Source organism: Salvelinus sp. IW2-2015, unplaced genomic scaffold (assembly GCF_002910315.2).
Source record: "Salvelinus sp. IW2-2015 unplaced genomic scaffold, ASM291031v2 Un_scaffold2858, whole genome shotgun sequence".
Lineage (NCBI taxonomy): Eukaryota > Metazoa > Chordata > Actinopteri > Salmoniformes > Salmonidae > Salvelinus > Salvelinus sp. IW2-2015.
In genome coordinates, this window is record NW_019944158.1 from 2,496 (window position 1) to 18,607 (window position 16,112).

The following is a 16,112-nucleotide window of genomic DNA, read 5'->3' on the forward strand; positions in this document are numbered from 1 at the left end:
TTATAATCATACAGCTATGTAGACAAGCACTCACACATCAACACTAACCCTTCTCACAAAGACAAATAAACAAGCACTCACACATCAACACTAACCCTTCTCACAAAGACAAATAAAACAAGCACTCACACATCAACACTAACCCTCTCACAAAGACAAATAAACAAGCACTCACACATCAACACTAACCCTTCTCACAAGACAAATAAACAAGCACTCACACATCAACACTACACCTTCTCACAAAGACAAATAAACAACGACTCACACATCAACACTAACCCTTCTCACAAAGACAAATAAACAAGACTCACACATCAACACTAACCCTTCTCACAAAGACAAATAACAAGCATCATCACACATCAACACTACCCTTTCACAAAGACAAATAACAAGCACTCACACATCAACACTAACCCTTCTCACAAAGACAAATAAACAAGCACTCACAACATCAACACTAACCCTTCTCACAAAGACAAATAAACAAGCACTCACACATCAACACTAACCCTTCTCACAAAAGACAAATAACAAGCACTCACACATCAACACTAACCCTTCTCACAAAGACAAATAAACAAGCACTCACACATCAACACTAACCCTTCTCACAAAGACAAATAAACAAGCACTCTTGAAGGTGAAATGAAGACACGTTCAGACAGTTTTATATTTTTTATTATAATATTTTTTTATTCCCCAAATACACAGAGCAAAAGCATCATAGATTCACAGACCAGTACAGGTAAAATACATTTTTTTCATATTTTTTCATTTGTTTTAAATACAGAGGGCCACTGCTTGAAAATAGTGGTTTACCRAGTACAATGATCACTTTCTCTTTACATTACAGTATATACGTTGATGATTCACTTTGTACATTGACTTTTAAAACTTCCATGTCAATAGCTTTTTGTAGCATGTTATTGAAAGACTAACAAGATATTGATAGGTAGAAAAGAAAATGGAGAGTGTTGTGGCATTTACACTGTAAGTGTAGAGATTGACTGTCAGTTTTTCCAGTTTGGTTGGCATCTTCTCATGTGCACGCTCTCTTAGTGTTGGTAAAGACATCATTCGTTGCGAGAAACTATACATAACCATAAACCACKATTTTCAGGCAGAACTACATTATGACAGTGTCAGTGTTAGGCATGATATATTTCTTCATAGATTTTTTTAAATATTTAATTCAGACCAAGCAAAGGTCACTGATGCAATATAGCCACTGGGCACAGAAATAATTTCAAAGAGAACTATCCACCAATCTGAGACTATCTCACCCCTCTCTCCTCTACCTCAGAAACAGCCTTGTGGGATGGGGAAATTGTGGACCAAACAATGGTCATCAACACCACTGAAAAATAGAGGATTTACCTCCCTGGCTCATTGACCCTGGCAAATGGACGTTGTGTTTTATCAGGGAAGTGCAGCAACCCCATGTTATCGTTGTGGGGTTATTTATTCATCTGTTTGGCCAAGGCATATTTCTACAGCATGGCAAACAGCACCAGKTGGTGCCAAACAAACACCCGTCCTCAGGTCAAACATGCAGACTGGTGTATGCGTACACACATGGGCTTTGATTCCCACTGCAGTGCATGTGATGAGCATGGCACAGGTGATACACAGACTCCCACGGTAGCGAGTTGGAAGTTGGGGGTTGGTAGTAGGGTAGAATGGAGGGAACCCGGTTATCACTCCCTTTTCCCTGGATAAATAACTGCAAGAAACCGGCAAATTAMAATACATTARTTATYTGAACAGCATGGCGTTAAATGGAACTGTTAAATTATATGCAATYTCTAAWTCTGGCTTCTCTACGGCCTCTGCATGATGAATCATCAACACTCAGGGTGGGGACAGACAGCCCGTCTCAGTATYGAGCGCAGTTCACAATGCATGTAGACCTATCATCTCATCATAGTAACTTTTTGTTGTTGTGACAGGTAGGCCTACATTTGCTGCAGCATAGTCTAACCTACAATAATAAAAAGACTGAATGCGCATCTAATTTACCAATTTCCTTCTGGCTTTCTGGCTCATCTTATTTTTTTATTGTAAAAGAATATATTTTTTAAATTGCAGCTGCGTTTTTAAAACAGCCTATCACTCGAKTATCAGCAGTCTTTCTCTCTCTCCATTAGTTCCATTCAATATAGATAATCCTGTTCTAGATTGATATTTTTTTTACCTTTATTTAACTAGGCAAGTCAGTTAAAAACAAATTCTTGTTTTCAATGACGGCCTAGGAACAGTGGGTTAACTGCCTTGTTCAGGGGCAGAATGATAGATTTTTACTTTGTCAGCTCGGGATCTTGCAASCTTTCGGTTACTGGTCCAACGCTCTAACCACTAGGCTACCTGCCACCCCATATATATATAGAGAGATATCTTAGCCTACCTCTTTCAGGTTATAAATTATATACATCATAACCCTTATATTTAGCTAGTTAATGATGGGTTARGCATAAAAAGCTTCTAACTTATAGCCTCTGTGTCTTGCGCAATACGGACATACCTGTGCTCTGCTGGCCTCTCCTTAAACAACTCTCCTTAGCTCTTGGAGTCCCATGCAGYCAAAGCAAGACTAGAATAGCTTMCTGGACAAAATAGTTTTTAGCATTTCTTATACCAATAGACTATTCGAAGAGGGATGTGAGCTCTTGCTTGATGAATGTTAAATACAGCAGCCAATATAACTTACGGGAAGTTTGAAAGAAGAGCAAACGCACGATGATGGTAGGCTATAGCAGTTATTTATTTAGGCCCATAGGCTAACCATTCAATCTTTGTGAAGAGAAGTGAAAGCCTTCTGCATCTCATTTTTGTCCTATATTATTTAAGGGTGTCATTAGAATGATGACAATAAGGACAACAAAAGTTATTTCATTTAGGCTATCTGTTCAACGCGAGGAAGAAATAAAGCAACAATAGAGAGAGGAAGAGGAGGTAGTCTACTAACATTATGGGAAATATTATGAAAGGTATATAAGCGTCGGRCTACTAATTATACAAATAGGTCCTATTATATTTCAAAATTATAATCAGATTCTAGCCTATACTTGTAACTTTGTAGTCCGTATGTGCTGCACCAGAATCACATTTTRCCTCCCTGCTTTATCATGATTTGAATGATGTACATAATTCTAGTCCATATAACACAGTATAATACAATACAGTACAGTAAWWCAGTTCACACTCAAAAAGATTAGCCTACTAGAGCAAGTTTAATTTATTTACCCAAGAGAGCATATAGCTAGCTACATCTARGGGCTTTTATGTTTTTCTGTCGTGCGTATCATATACTCTATGTATTGGATATCGGCACAATCATTTCGACTTTTTTGGCCTTGGGCTCATTAAATGTATTTAATGTAWMGCTCATCAGGCTCAGGTAGCATCAGGCTTGAATTTTTGATCAAAGCTCTAGTCAAATCCAGACATAGGCCTATTTATATGATTTATAATGCTTTTGAATGACACTTCCGACTTTGGCGGGAAATACTGGGTTACCCGGGAGAAAAGTGATTTATTCTCGGGATGGAACATATGTAAAATACCGGGAAGATATTCAACCCTAGTTGGTAGAGTGGCATTTAAATTATTAATCCATCCAGTTTGCTGGTCACACAAAGAGAGATGTTATAAAACCTAAAACACATTGCGTGTTTGGAGTTGCTGCACTGCGGCCCGAGTCAGTTGGTATTATTCTAACCCATCAGTAAGACAATGCTGTATCTGGGAACTGAAGCACGTGGAAGAGAGTCTCTTTTCTCTAGGGACATACTAGCTCCTATCTCACCCCATGAACAGTTCCCGTGCCAAACCCTAGAGCCAAACAGCTTTGACCGTGTGACTGTGTGAGAGAGACTGCCACAAAGAGATTAAAAACTGCTCACACAAATCACTCGTTTGCAAAGACAAGCTTGGTTGGAGATGTCAATGAATGCTGAGAGAAAAAAAAAGGGACAGATAATTGATTGTCTGTCTGTACAATATTGATGGCATAGGGATTTGTTTTGCCCTAATATACTGAAAACTGACTGAGAAAAGAAATAACAGCAAAATTATATACAGAGAGATTTATATACAATGTTCTAAGCGGCAAGCTGGATTATCAGCATTGAAACAGACCTTTTTGTGTTTAAGCCGCACAATGGGCGCCAATCCATTTGTAAAATTAGAGTCAAACCACCACCACTCATGTAGAAAAGCCCATTGAAATGCCTTGAATATAATCACATGTAAAGTGATTACAGCAACAACTTTCTCATTTGTCGAAGGTACAGTCTAACTCTTACAAAGGATTTAACATTTTCAGCAAGACAACACAAGTGAAGGACTAGTTAATACATTTGATATCTATTCCATTGGCCGAGTAGTCCCGCAGTGGAAGACTAATGCAAAATGATGAGATACGAGAGGACTGTTTTAGATTTGAAAAACAGGAAATTACATTACATTGCAACTCGGTGTCCACTGTATTGCGGTAAAACTGGAACATTGTTTTTCTGGCATTAGGCAACATTTTACCCTTCTCTAATGCTTTATCTAATACCGATCAAACTGATGTTAGAAAGCAGGGTCTGTCTGTCCAGACCTAGAAGCCACCCACAGGCAAACAGGTTTTCTAGGCTTTTGAAGACTAACTGATGATGTAACATTTGATGTATTTGCGAGGGTATATTGCAGACGAGTAATATAATGTAACTAACTGACACTCCAAGAACTGCGTTTGAGAATTAATGTACATCTGCCGCACCCACTTAAGACCTCCACAATGGAGGACTCGTAAGTCTTGTACTGTATGGTAGTTCAGGCCTGGCTGTATGGTGCGTGGTGATATGTAGCGTGGTGGCAAAATGATGTACTGTATATTTTAGTCATTATCACCAACACCACCACATTGATTATCTCACCCAATAGAATGTGCTGTTCTAGTTTAACATTACCGTGGTTGGTCTTGTCTAGTGTAGTACTACTTGTCCTGTATGTGACATGTCCTGTGTTTCATGTGACCGTGTTGCCCTCCACAGCAGGCTAGCTAGCAGAGAGGAGGCATTGTGGATCTACCATACAAGTGCTTTTGTCTGTATCCGTGATGGGATTTGTTTCTGTGTTTCCCTAATCTCTCAAATAAAATGACAACAATGATAATGGTGAAAAAAGTGAAATTCCATATCTGGCATGTACAATACACTCACTTAAAACAGTCAGTGTTTATACAGTAGTCTCACAGCAGCCAAATGAACAAAATACCAGAAATCAAAACAACAATTTACATCACATATTCCTATCCATTTCCTTCAATGAGCAGCTAGATCACAGTAGGTATACAGTCTGGATTGACTGAGCTCCCGTATTAACATGGTATTGGGAAAGCCACATGATGAAAAGCTCTGATACACAATGTTTACATTTGGTTCCGCAGGCAGCATCCTATCATGTGGACATGGCTGATGATATAAAGCAGTTAGTATGGGAGACTTCACATTACATGGGTAGGGCAGACATTATAGTCAGTCAGCTATGCTCTCCTCCATTTGAGCTGGCATGGTGCCGAGAGGTTGACTGAGGAACCAACCCCCTACTTTAAATTAGAACACACCCCATTCTGCTTCTGAATGTAAAAGTTTGTCTCCTGAAATGTCTCTTGGTATTTCAAATAGTCTTCAAAACAAGTGAAATCAAGCATCTGAGTAAAAATAAAGAATGCTGAATAAAAGATGCGTAATGTACACTGATATTATTCCTTTATCTCAGAGTGACAATCTGTGAAACGACAACTCAGGCTTTCCGGTTGAGATCACGGGCCTCCTTATCTGTAGAGTTCTGAGGGCCGGGAACCCCGGGGAAAAGACTGCCTTTGGTTAATTGTTTGGCAAGTCTGGACACATTTTGAGAGTCCTACTCCACCTACACAAGGGATGAAGTTGGATCACCCAAACTTAACATTGTGTGTGAGGGGAGGCTGGGGGGAAAGGGTATAAGAGAGAGMAGAAGCTTTGACATTTAACACACATTCACAGTTGTGCTTAGAACTATAACAGAGCAACAGAATATTGGCTTACACATACCAAGTGATGGGTGACTTTTGCCACCCATAAGAGAGTGGTCCCGCTTTGTTTTAAAGACAACTTGCTAGCCCCCAGCCACAGCATTTGGTTATTTTGCTCCCTTATATGGGATCCTATTTCCATTGTCTATCAGTGCCACAACCACCTTAACACTTGAGTTGTGTCCATGTTGGCAAAAGAGCTCTCTGTGGCACAGCGACTGTATGTTTATGGTTTATGGGCCTTTATTTACTAAGTGAAGAACTGGACAACAGGAGGTGGTTTCTGATGAGCTTAGGATGGGATGTGGGGGGAATGCCAGGTTTTTGAAACACTGGTTGGAACACAGAGAATTCTGAACAAGTCCAATGTGAGTTAAAGCCACCGATTTCAAGGCTTCTCACCAACACATCATGTGCTTTGAAACGTAGGTCCCTTTTCAGGAAGCTGTATGTTTCCCATAGTTCCAATCCACGGCTGGATACCCCAGGACAGGCAGYCCCTCTCTGGCGGTCAGGTCAGACGTGGGTCTGCATGCGCTTCTGGAGGGGCCGTGTGAGGTCTGAGTTCTGGGAGGAGGACTGGGAGTAGTGGGATGAGGAGGAGGCGGAGGCGGAGGCCTTGCTGTCCTTGTCGAARTGCACGTAGCCYTCCTGCTTGCTGTAGCTGCTSACYCTGCTGTCGCACTGCGTGTCGATGAAGGAYCTGGAGTCGCTGAGTGATCCTCTCTGGAACTCCCTCTCACACAGCTCGATGGAGCTGCTGCCCATGCCCAGCACGAAGCGCTGGCTGTAGTCGTACAGGCGGTTTGGCCCGGCACCTAGGGTGGAGTAGATGTTGGTGAAGGACATGCCCGTGGGTACCCGCTGCTTGCCCCCGGTGGTGGCAGCGGTGGGATTCCGCATCTCTGTAGTCTGGTTACCTTGAAGGGTGATGGTGGGGGTGGAGTGGTGCTCCTTGAAGGTGTTGACACTGTAGTATCCATTGGTGGGGTCCTTCAGGAGGCAATATGGGAGAGAAGAGAATATAAGAGGAGAAGAGGAGAGGAGGAGAGGAGATGAGAAAGTTAAAGTAGTTGAATTAGTTTTATCATTGTCAATTTTGAAAAATTACCCCACTGGGTATGCCTTGTTGGCAAAGCACAATAGACGACAAGAAAATATTTTTCTAAGTGAGGCAGAAGTCTGAAAAGCAATACATCTCTGGAGGGAAACAGACTAAAGTAAGTCATCCCATCGTTTATATGTATTTATTCTTCTCAAAGRWTAAACAGTGTCAAGGTCAAACTGGCTTTAATTACCATTCAAATTGGCATATAAATAAGGAAACAGGCTGCTGCTGCATGTGTCAGGTCTGAACTGGGAAAAATAGTAGCTAAGCTCAATATTATGATTTAGTCTTCTTTTGCATAAACCTCTACAATCATGTTACTTGCTAATTAACAGGCCTTGATGATTCACAGTTTGGTAGCCAACAAGTCCTCCCAAAGTTCACTAATACCCAGTTTAATTGGGCCCAAAACGGTTTGTGAAAACAAAGTCTTGAATTTGATGTATGCAAAATAAATGACTTGTGTGGAGCCATGGCTGCCGTGCCAAGGTTGCTATTGTCACACAGCTCTTGGCTCTTGCCTCGACGATGCTGTTGCTAAGAAGCAGCCGTGACAAGGCTGTGAGAATGAACGTGAATGTCAAACCCAACGAGCACAATGCCGCCATGGTTGCAGTGCTGAGGTTGCTGTTGTCACACAGCTCCTGGCTCTTGCCTCGACGATGCTGTTGCTAAGAAGCAGCTGTGACAAGGCTGTGAGAATGAACGCGAATGTCAAACCCAACGAGAACAATGCTGGATCCCAGAGGAGCCATGCTAATCATGGCGAAATGGCACAGCTATGACAACCTGAGAGAATCCTCATTATGAGTGTCATTATCAGACTTTGTGTCCCCTTATCTGGTGTCTGGTTCCCGGTAATCTCCTCCCATACACACACTCATCAGTGTGGATCAAAAGAGCCAGGTCCAATGGGAACAGGTATGCAGACAGAACACCAGATGAATACTCTTGTGTACTGGGTGAACAATCATCTGTACAATGGCATAAATAAACAGGACCACAATTTTGTTTTCAGCTCTTGATTCGTTTTTGCGTTTTGTGGGGTGAGTCTGAATTGGACATCACCCATAGTGAGTTGTTTGTTCCACAGTCTAATGATATTATCTGTGTGTCTCGTTTGAAGGAGGTTCTTATTTCAATATTTATTTCTTCAGAAGGATTATGCCATATCTCCCACACTGTAGATGTGCTAAACTCTGCATGCAGAGTGAGGTAATGATGAATTGAACAGCACAGTGCTAGTCTAATTGAGGAATTTGCATATCTGAGAACCAGGGGGCCTCTTGTTAAAAGACCCCATACTGACTCTTTGCCTGTCTGTTTTAACTATAGCTTCCGCAACTGCCTTATAGTCCACTCCAAGTGAGTGTTTATGTTGAAATAACAAGAACTGGTGTCATGCGTGAGACGGGTCTGGAACAAAAGCAGTGCAGGTACTGTCTTTCTATTCATAGGCTTACTGCTCATTATCAACATAGAAAGGTACAGGATAGCCACCTTTATATTATACAGAGGGAACGTTTAATACTTGTTGCTTGTACAGTAGGTCCAGACAGGTATAGTGTGCTGGATTTTGTGAGTCTGTTATAGTGCTATTAACATACAGTAATATATCTGTTGTCAGAGTGTTGGCAAATTAAAAGCTTCTCCTTTGCGAGGCACAGACTCACCAAGTCCTCCAAACTGTATCTAAAGTAGCAGTAATGGGGCTTCTCTGGCATAACAAGTATTGTTGATTGAGCATACTGCAATTCTAGCACTTAATTTTTGTCACATTAAGAGCTCTTTCATTACAGTGAAAATATGACGAAGGCAATTAACGCGTTGAATTATAAATTATTGGTTTTGGTTGAATACAATGGCTCTGGAAATTTATTTTCACTTTTAAGTGATTTGYTTGCAGAAATAGTGAACTCTCATTACGAAAGTTTAACACTGATTCTGCTTTGCCGAAGTGTGACTAATGAATATTACAATGCATCATACGATTCTCTATCTGGTGAAGAAAAACGTTCTGAATGTATTTTTCCAAACCATCCATCAGTGATTACAAATGTCATTTTACAATACACATACATACAGTTAAAGTTGGAAGTTTACATACACCTTAGCCAAATACATTTAAACTCAGTTTTTCTCAATTCCTGACATTTAATCCTAGTAAAAATTCCCTGACTTAGGTCAGTTAGGATCAATACTTAATTTTAAGAATGTGAAATGTCAGAATAATAGTAGAGAGAATGATTTATATCAGCTTTTATTTATTTTACCACATTCCCAGTGGGTCAGAGGTTTACTTACACTCAATTAGTATTTGGTAGCATTGCCTTTAAATTGTTTAACTTGGGTCAAATGTTTTGGGTAGCTGGGTGAATTTTGGCCAATTCCTCCTGACAAAGCTGGTGTAACTGAGTCAGGTTTGTAGGCCTCCTTGCACATACACACTTTTTCAGTTCTGCCCACAAATTTTCTATAGGATTGAGGTCAGGGCTTTGTGATGGCCACTCCAATACCTTGACTTTGTTGTCCTTGAGCCATTTTGTCACAACTTTGGAAGTATGCTTGTTGCCCATGGCCGAACGGCATGGGCAAGATGCAGTAGATGGTATAGAGTACAGTATATACATATGAGATGAGTAATGTAGGGTATGTAAAKATTATATAAAGTGGCATTGTTTAAAGTGGCTAGTGATACATTTATTACATCCAATCTTTTATTATTAAAGTGGCTAGAGATTTGAGTCGTATGTTGGCAGCAGCCACTCAAGTTAGTGATGGCGTTTAACAGTCTGATTGATGTCCTTGAGATAGAAGCTGTTTTCAGTCTCTCGGTCCCAGCTTTGATGCACCTGTACTGACCTGGCCTCTGGATGATAGCGGGGTGAACAGGCAGTGGCTCGGGTGGTTGTTGTCCTTGATGATCATTTTGGCCTTCCTGTGACATCGGGTGGTGTAGGTGTCCTGGAGGGCAGGAAATTTGCTCCCGGTGATGCGTTGTGCAGACCTCACTACCCTCTGGAGAGCCTTACGGTTGTGGCAGAGCAGTTGCCATACCAGGCGGTGATACAGCCCGACAGGATGCTCTCAATTGTGCATCTGTAAAAGTTTGTGAGTGTTTTGGGTGACAAGCCGAATTTCTTCAGCCCCTGAGGTTGAAGAGGCGCTGCTGCGCCTTCTTCACCAGCTGTCTGTGTGGGTGGACCATTTCATTTTGTCCGTGATGTGTACCCGAGGAACTTAAAACTTTCCACCTTCTCCACTACTGTCCCGTCGATGTGAATAGGGGGTGCTCCCTCTGCTGTTTCCTGAAGTCCATGATCATCTCCTTTTTGTTGACATTGAGTGTGAGGTTGTTTTCCTGACACCACACTCCGAGGCCCTCACCTCTCTGTAGGCCGTATCATCGTTGTTGGTAATCAAGCCTCCCACTGTAGTGTCGTCTGCAAACTTGATGATTGACTTGGAGGCGTGCATGGCCACGCAGTCATGGGTGAACAGGGAGTACAGGAGAGGGCTGAGAACGCACACTTGTGTGGCACCAGTGTTGAGGATCAGCGGGGTGGAGATGTTGTTTCACCTGGGGGCGGCACCACCTGGGGGGGCCCATCAGGAAGTCCAGGACCCATTTGCACAGTCCGGGGTCGAGACCCATGTGCAGTTGCAAACCGTAGTTTGGCTTTTTTATGGCGGTTTTGGAGCAGTGGCTTCTTCCTTGCTGAGTGGCCTTTCAGGTTATGTCGATATAGGACCTTTGACTGTGGATATAGATACTTTTGTACCTGTTTACTCGCATCTCAAATGTCCTTTGCTGTTGTTCTAGGATTGATTTGCACTTTTCGCACCAAAGTACGTTCATCTCTAGGAGACAGAACGCGTCTCCTTCCTGAGCGTTATGACGGCTGTGTGGTCCCATGGTATTTATACTTGCGTACTATTGTTTGTACAGATGAACGTGGTACCCTCAGGCATTTGGAAATTGCTCCCAAGGATGAACCAGACTTGTGGAGGTCTACAATACTTTTTCTGAGGTCTTGGCTGATTTCTTTTGATTTCCCATGATGTTAAGCAAAGAGGCACTGTGTTTGAAGGTAGGCCTTGAAATACATCCACAGGTACACCTCCAATTGACTCAAATGATGTCAATTAGCCTATCAGAAGCTTCTAAAGCCATGACATAATTTTCTGGAATTTTCCAAGCTGTTTAATGGCACAGTCAACTTAGTTTATGTAAAATACTGACCCACTGGAATTGTGATACAGTGAATTATAAGTGAAATAATCTGTCTGTTAACAATTGTTGGAAACATGACTTGTGTCATGCACAAAGTAGATGTCCTAACCGACTTGCCAAAACTATAGTTTGTRAATAAGAAATGTGTGGAGTGTTTGAAAAACAAGTTTTAATGACTCTAACCTAAGTGTATTTAAACTTTCGACTTCAACTTAGCTTTATGCTTGCTGTATGGTTTTCATTAGAAGTTATTGGTAACTGGTAGTGCCAGTGTATTCTGCATTCTAAAACATGGCTCCTTCACTTTGAACCTCTAGGGCCATACACATCCTGATTCCTAATACACCACCTTGGATGACCCCTTAATTCATCAAATTAAACTTTAATTCGATACATTTGACCCCTGGCCTTATTTAGCCAATGTGGAAGGAAATTGTCCTGTTGAAGATCAACCTCTTGCCTGCCTCCTCCTGTCTTTCTCCTTATCCACCTCTATCTCCTTCCGTCCTCCCTCCATCATCCATGTTCCTGGACCTACCTTGATATGCTGGTACTCTTTCTCATCCTCTTGCAGCACCTCTAGCTGCTTCAGCACTGACTCCTGCTGGAACTCCCCGCGTTCTACCTGCATATAGACAAGGCACGTTTAGAAACATGACGTTATCAAAACAGTCAGCATGCAGGGATATCACTTTCGAAAAATTCTGTAATAATTTTCAGACACATTTCAACTTCTCTCGGGCGTGTAACTATAAATAATGTATCCATGAATCTCATTAGACAAATGCAGACCCATGAACTCCGATGAAGTGTTAATAATATAATCAAAGGCACCTTGCTGAAACCATAGCCCTGCTCTCATGGGCCTTTTCAAAGCGCAGAACTTATGTKATTCCAAAGAATTAGGCTGGGTTTTTTAATAGACAGACATAGGGCACAATTAAAAAAGCTACGCCTTACTGTGGCCTTTTCCCTCACAGGGACAAATAACGTGGGCCAGTTCTCTAGATATAGGCCAACAGAYTGCATTGATCACAGTGAATATACAGTACATCTACACACCTCAGTGRTGTTCCATTATTCAGCAGGTTGCTTTTGTGCCCTAGTGAAGTGCTATTAATGCTATCCCAGAGATAATTAGCATTCATTATCTGTGAGTATAAAGAGGGCTGGAGGGGACAGGGTTTTCTGTTGTTTTCACGTTGGGTACAGGTGGAAATGGTGGCAGGACACTCACACTCACCATCAGTTGCTTCATGGCGGTGTGCTCCTCATTTTCCCGTGCCGCGTTGTGGTCTTTGTGTACAATCTCCACTCGGATGTCGTTCTTGGCCGACACCACCCCTTTCAGATCTGTTGGAAACAATAGTAAGTTACAGCTCAAGATGCTGAGACACACAATATTCACAGAGACATTGCACTTTCCCCCAATAGCTTCAATACACTGGACTTCAAATCCTCCTGGCATGGCTTTTGAAAGTAGTGTCCCCTTCCCCAACAGTACAGAGCAAGAGATTACGTTTCTTTTGTTTTGTTGTCAAGATAAGATTATTTTCTACGTACATAAGCACATCTCACACTGGCCTTGCGGTGGCTCATTTAGAAAAATGCGGTTCATACTATCATATAACAAAGTCTTACTTTCTGTCTTAATTTTGCTTGCAAGTTCTCTCTGGTGAGCACAGATGGAGACGGGTAGTGAGGGCATTACCAGGTGCGCTTCCTCTGTGGTATACAACAACAACATGCTGAATGCTAGTAAAAGGTCCCACACAGGGACTCACGCACGCAGCAGCACAGTTTTGGAAAAGCGCAATGGCTGACTGTTTCTAACCTGAGGCACTGTTAGGGATGGAGTTTTGAATTTGAACGTTAGACAGGATGGAAGTAGCTGTAGCTTGCAATAAATAGTCAGGTAAGTTATACTGCTCAATTATGAGACATGAGCCCTCACACCCTGTCMATCTCTTGCTGAGGACCATGCCTCATTTTGCTTTGGCATGCAGTGGGTGGCACAGGTACGGGGATACGTACTTCTCTGAGAGCGGGTACAACAGAAAGCTCCGATGGTCCCTATGAGGACGATGAAAGCCACCAAGGCCCCAACTGCCACCCCGATGATGACCGCCACCGGGAGAGACTCTGTGGACATCAAAACATTCCCTTCTACAATAACACATTGCAAATACAACCAGTACACTACACACATATAAAGTATACATAGATACAAACATATAAAACAAGGACCAAAGTTCAAACAATTACATTGTAAAATAATAAAGACATTACTTTGTTTTACAAATACACACATCGCAATAACATATCAATAATAAATATTTTCCCAAATGTTTTGATGGCCAACATAAGAAATATCTATATAAGGGTGATAGAAAACATGATTTGTATTTTAACATGTCTTATTACAGTGCTGATTTCTTCCATTCACATTTAATTCATACTCACAAAAGTGGCTGACAGTTTTTTKATTGAGTGGATAAATAGCAACAGGGCTGTGAGTTGAGTCAGCCTAATCCTTAAAGGAARAYTTTGAGATTTTGGCAATAAAGCCCTTTATCTACTTCCCCAGAGTCAGATTAATTTTTATGTCTCTCCGTGGTTTGAAGGAAGAAGCGAAACTACTAACTAGTGTTAGKGCAATGACTGGAAATCTATGGGAACAGCTAGTATGCTCCTGTAGATTTCAGTCATTGTGCTAACGCTACACTAGTTAGCATTGGCTCGCGAAACTACCTCTAACTTCCTTCATACTGGACAGAGACATACAAATGGTATCTATGAATTCATCAGACTCTGGAGAAGTAAAATGACTTTATTGTCAACATCTCAAAGTATCCCTTTAAAGTATCTATGCGTGMTCTGATTCCACTGTTATAATGAAGACTTAGACATCCACCTAAATGAATTACCTCCCCACACTTTAAACAAACGCCACACAATAGATAGCCTTTTCCCCAGCATTAATGTCTATTTCATTTCTTAATTAATCAATGTCCATTTCATATAAGCCAGCAATACAGCATCATTTATGGGGAGTGAATAAAAACAAAACTTCCCCATTGAAAAGACAGAGCAACACGTCCAGCTATGAAACCCAGCCAATCAAATACACACTTTTAATAATAAAGCATTGGTATAAACAAAGCCATAGTGGAATATTTCTGTTGTCATATGGTATGACTACTGATGTGCTATGACTATGAATCTGCACTTGAGTTGAACAATATCTRAACTCGCTAATTAATTAGCTACAAATTACTCACACTGTGACTGAATGTACAAAATGAGTGCAGTAACTACAAATGCATTGGCTGTTTATTTCATACTGTATCTATCCAATTTCAACAGTCTGGGTCATCCTATTGTCCTAAAGTGAAATAATGTAAGTGTTGTTAAATCAGACACTACAAAAATGTCACTCAAACGAGATAGGTGTTGTCAGCACCTGAACACTGTATGGTGTATTGYGGTTCATTGTGGTTTGTGGCTGATAATGACAATGGTTGGTTCAACACTTGTAAACCTATCAAATCCACMGACACACACCCTCTCTAGATGACACACACATTTTCTACAGAAGGTGGAACCTGTTGAACCTTGGCTCCCACCTTGTTCCTTGAGGCGGATGATCTCCGTGTCAGACCCAAAGCTGTTCCAGGCTGTGCAGTTGCTGTCTCTTATACACATCTAGATGTGTATAAGAGACAGCAAACACACACACACACACACACACACACACACACACACACACAGTTAATGGAAAAACCCACACCACCACACACACACACACACACACACACACACACACACACACACACACACACACACACACACACACACACACACACACACACACACACACACACACACACACACACACACACACACACACACACACACACACACACACACACACACACACACACACACACACACACACACACACACACACACACACAGTTAATGGAACAAGAGAGGGCTCTGAGAGAGTAGGCTGTTTATCTAAGGGCCATAAATCTTAATGGGATCTGTGCTAACAGAGCATCAGCATGCATTACATTAGAAATTAAGGGTGTAAGCTTGCCATGCTTCATGCCCTCCCATTCATACAAAATCAAGCAGTTAGAATACTATTATATTCATTAAACTGATATATTTCTCAGTTGTATTGCATGTTAACTTAGATGGTTTAATGAAATGCTGATAATGCAACAGGAGCCCTGTCAGGGCACCATGGCTGTAATGCGACCCATATACCATGCAATGCTGTGGCCAGTAGAGATAAGTAAAAGAGATAGATATTGAAGGAAGTGGTGTTGGTGTTACTCACAATGCGGTCTGGAGGTGGAGTGCTCCGGATGAAGCACTTGATCTCGCCCTTCTCCCCATGGAGAGCCTGATGTGTCTGGGTACTAGAGATGGTGGGTGGGCCTGTAAAGAGGGCACAGAGGAGAACATATCAACACTGTACCATGAAGGCCTATAGAGAGGGCACAGAGGAGAACATATCAACACTGTACCATGAAGGCCTATAGAGAGGTCACAGAGGAGAATATATCAACACTGTACCATGAAGGCCTGTAAAGAGGGCACAGAGGAGAACATATCAACACTGTACCATGAAGGCCTATAGAGAGGTCACAGAGGAGAACATATCAACACTGTACCATGAAGGCCTATAGAGA

At 41.7% G+C, this 16,112-nt stretch overlaps 1 protein-coding gene across 1 annotated transcript in view; it reads right to left on the bottom strand.

Annotated features, from left to right (window-relative positions):
• Positions 1–668: 668 nt before the first annotated feature.
• The window catches only part of LOC112074877 (kin of IRRE-like protein 3), a 72,793-nt gene continuing 57,349 nt past the window's right edge, over positions 669–16,112 (bottom strand). Inside the window, exons 8-14 of the mRNA XM_070440702.1 lie at positions 15,629–15,858; positions 15,036–15,114; positions 13,444–13,551; positions 13,051–13,134; positions 12,653–12,762; positions 11,948–12,034; positions 669–7,060 (exon numbers count right to left, since the gene is read on the bottom strand). Of these exons, the coding sequence (XP_070296803.1) occupies positions 6,584–7,060; positions 11,948–12,034; positions 12,653–12,762; positions 13,051–13,134; positions 13,444–13,551; positions 15,036–15,114; positions 15,629–15,858 (1,175 nt within the window). The 3' untranslated portion in view covers positions 669–6,583. The remainder of the gene's footprint in view (positions 7,061–11,947; positions 12,035–12,652; positions 12,763–13,050; positions 13,135–13,443; positions 13,552–15,035; positions 15,115–15,628; positions 15,859–16,112) is intronic.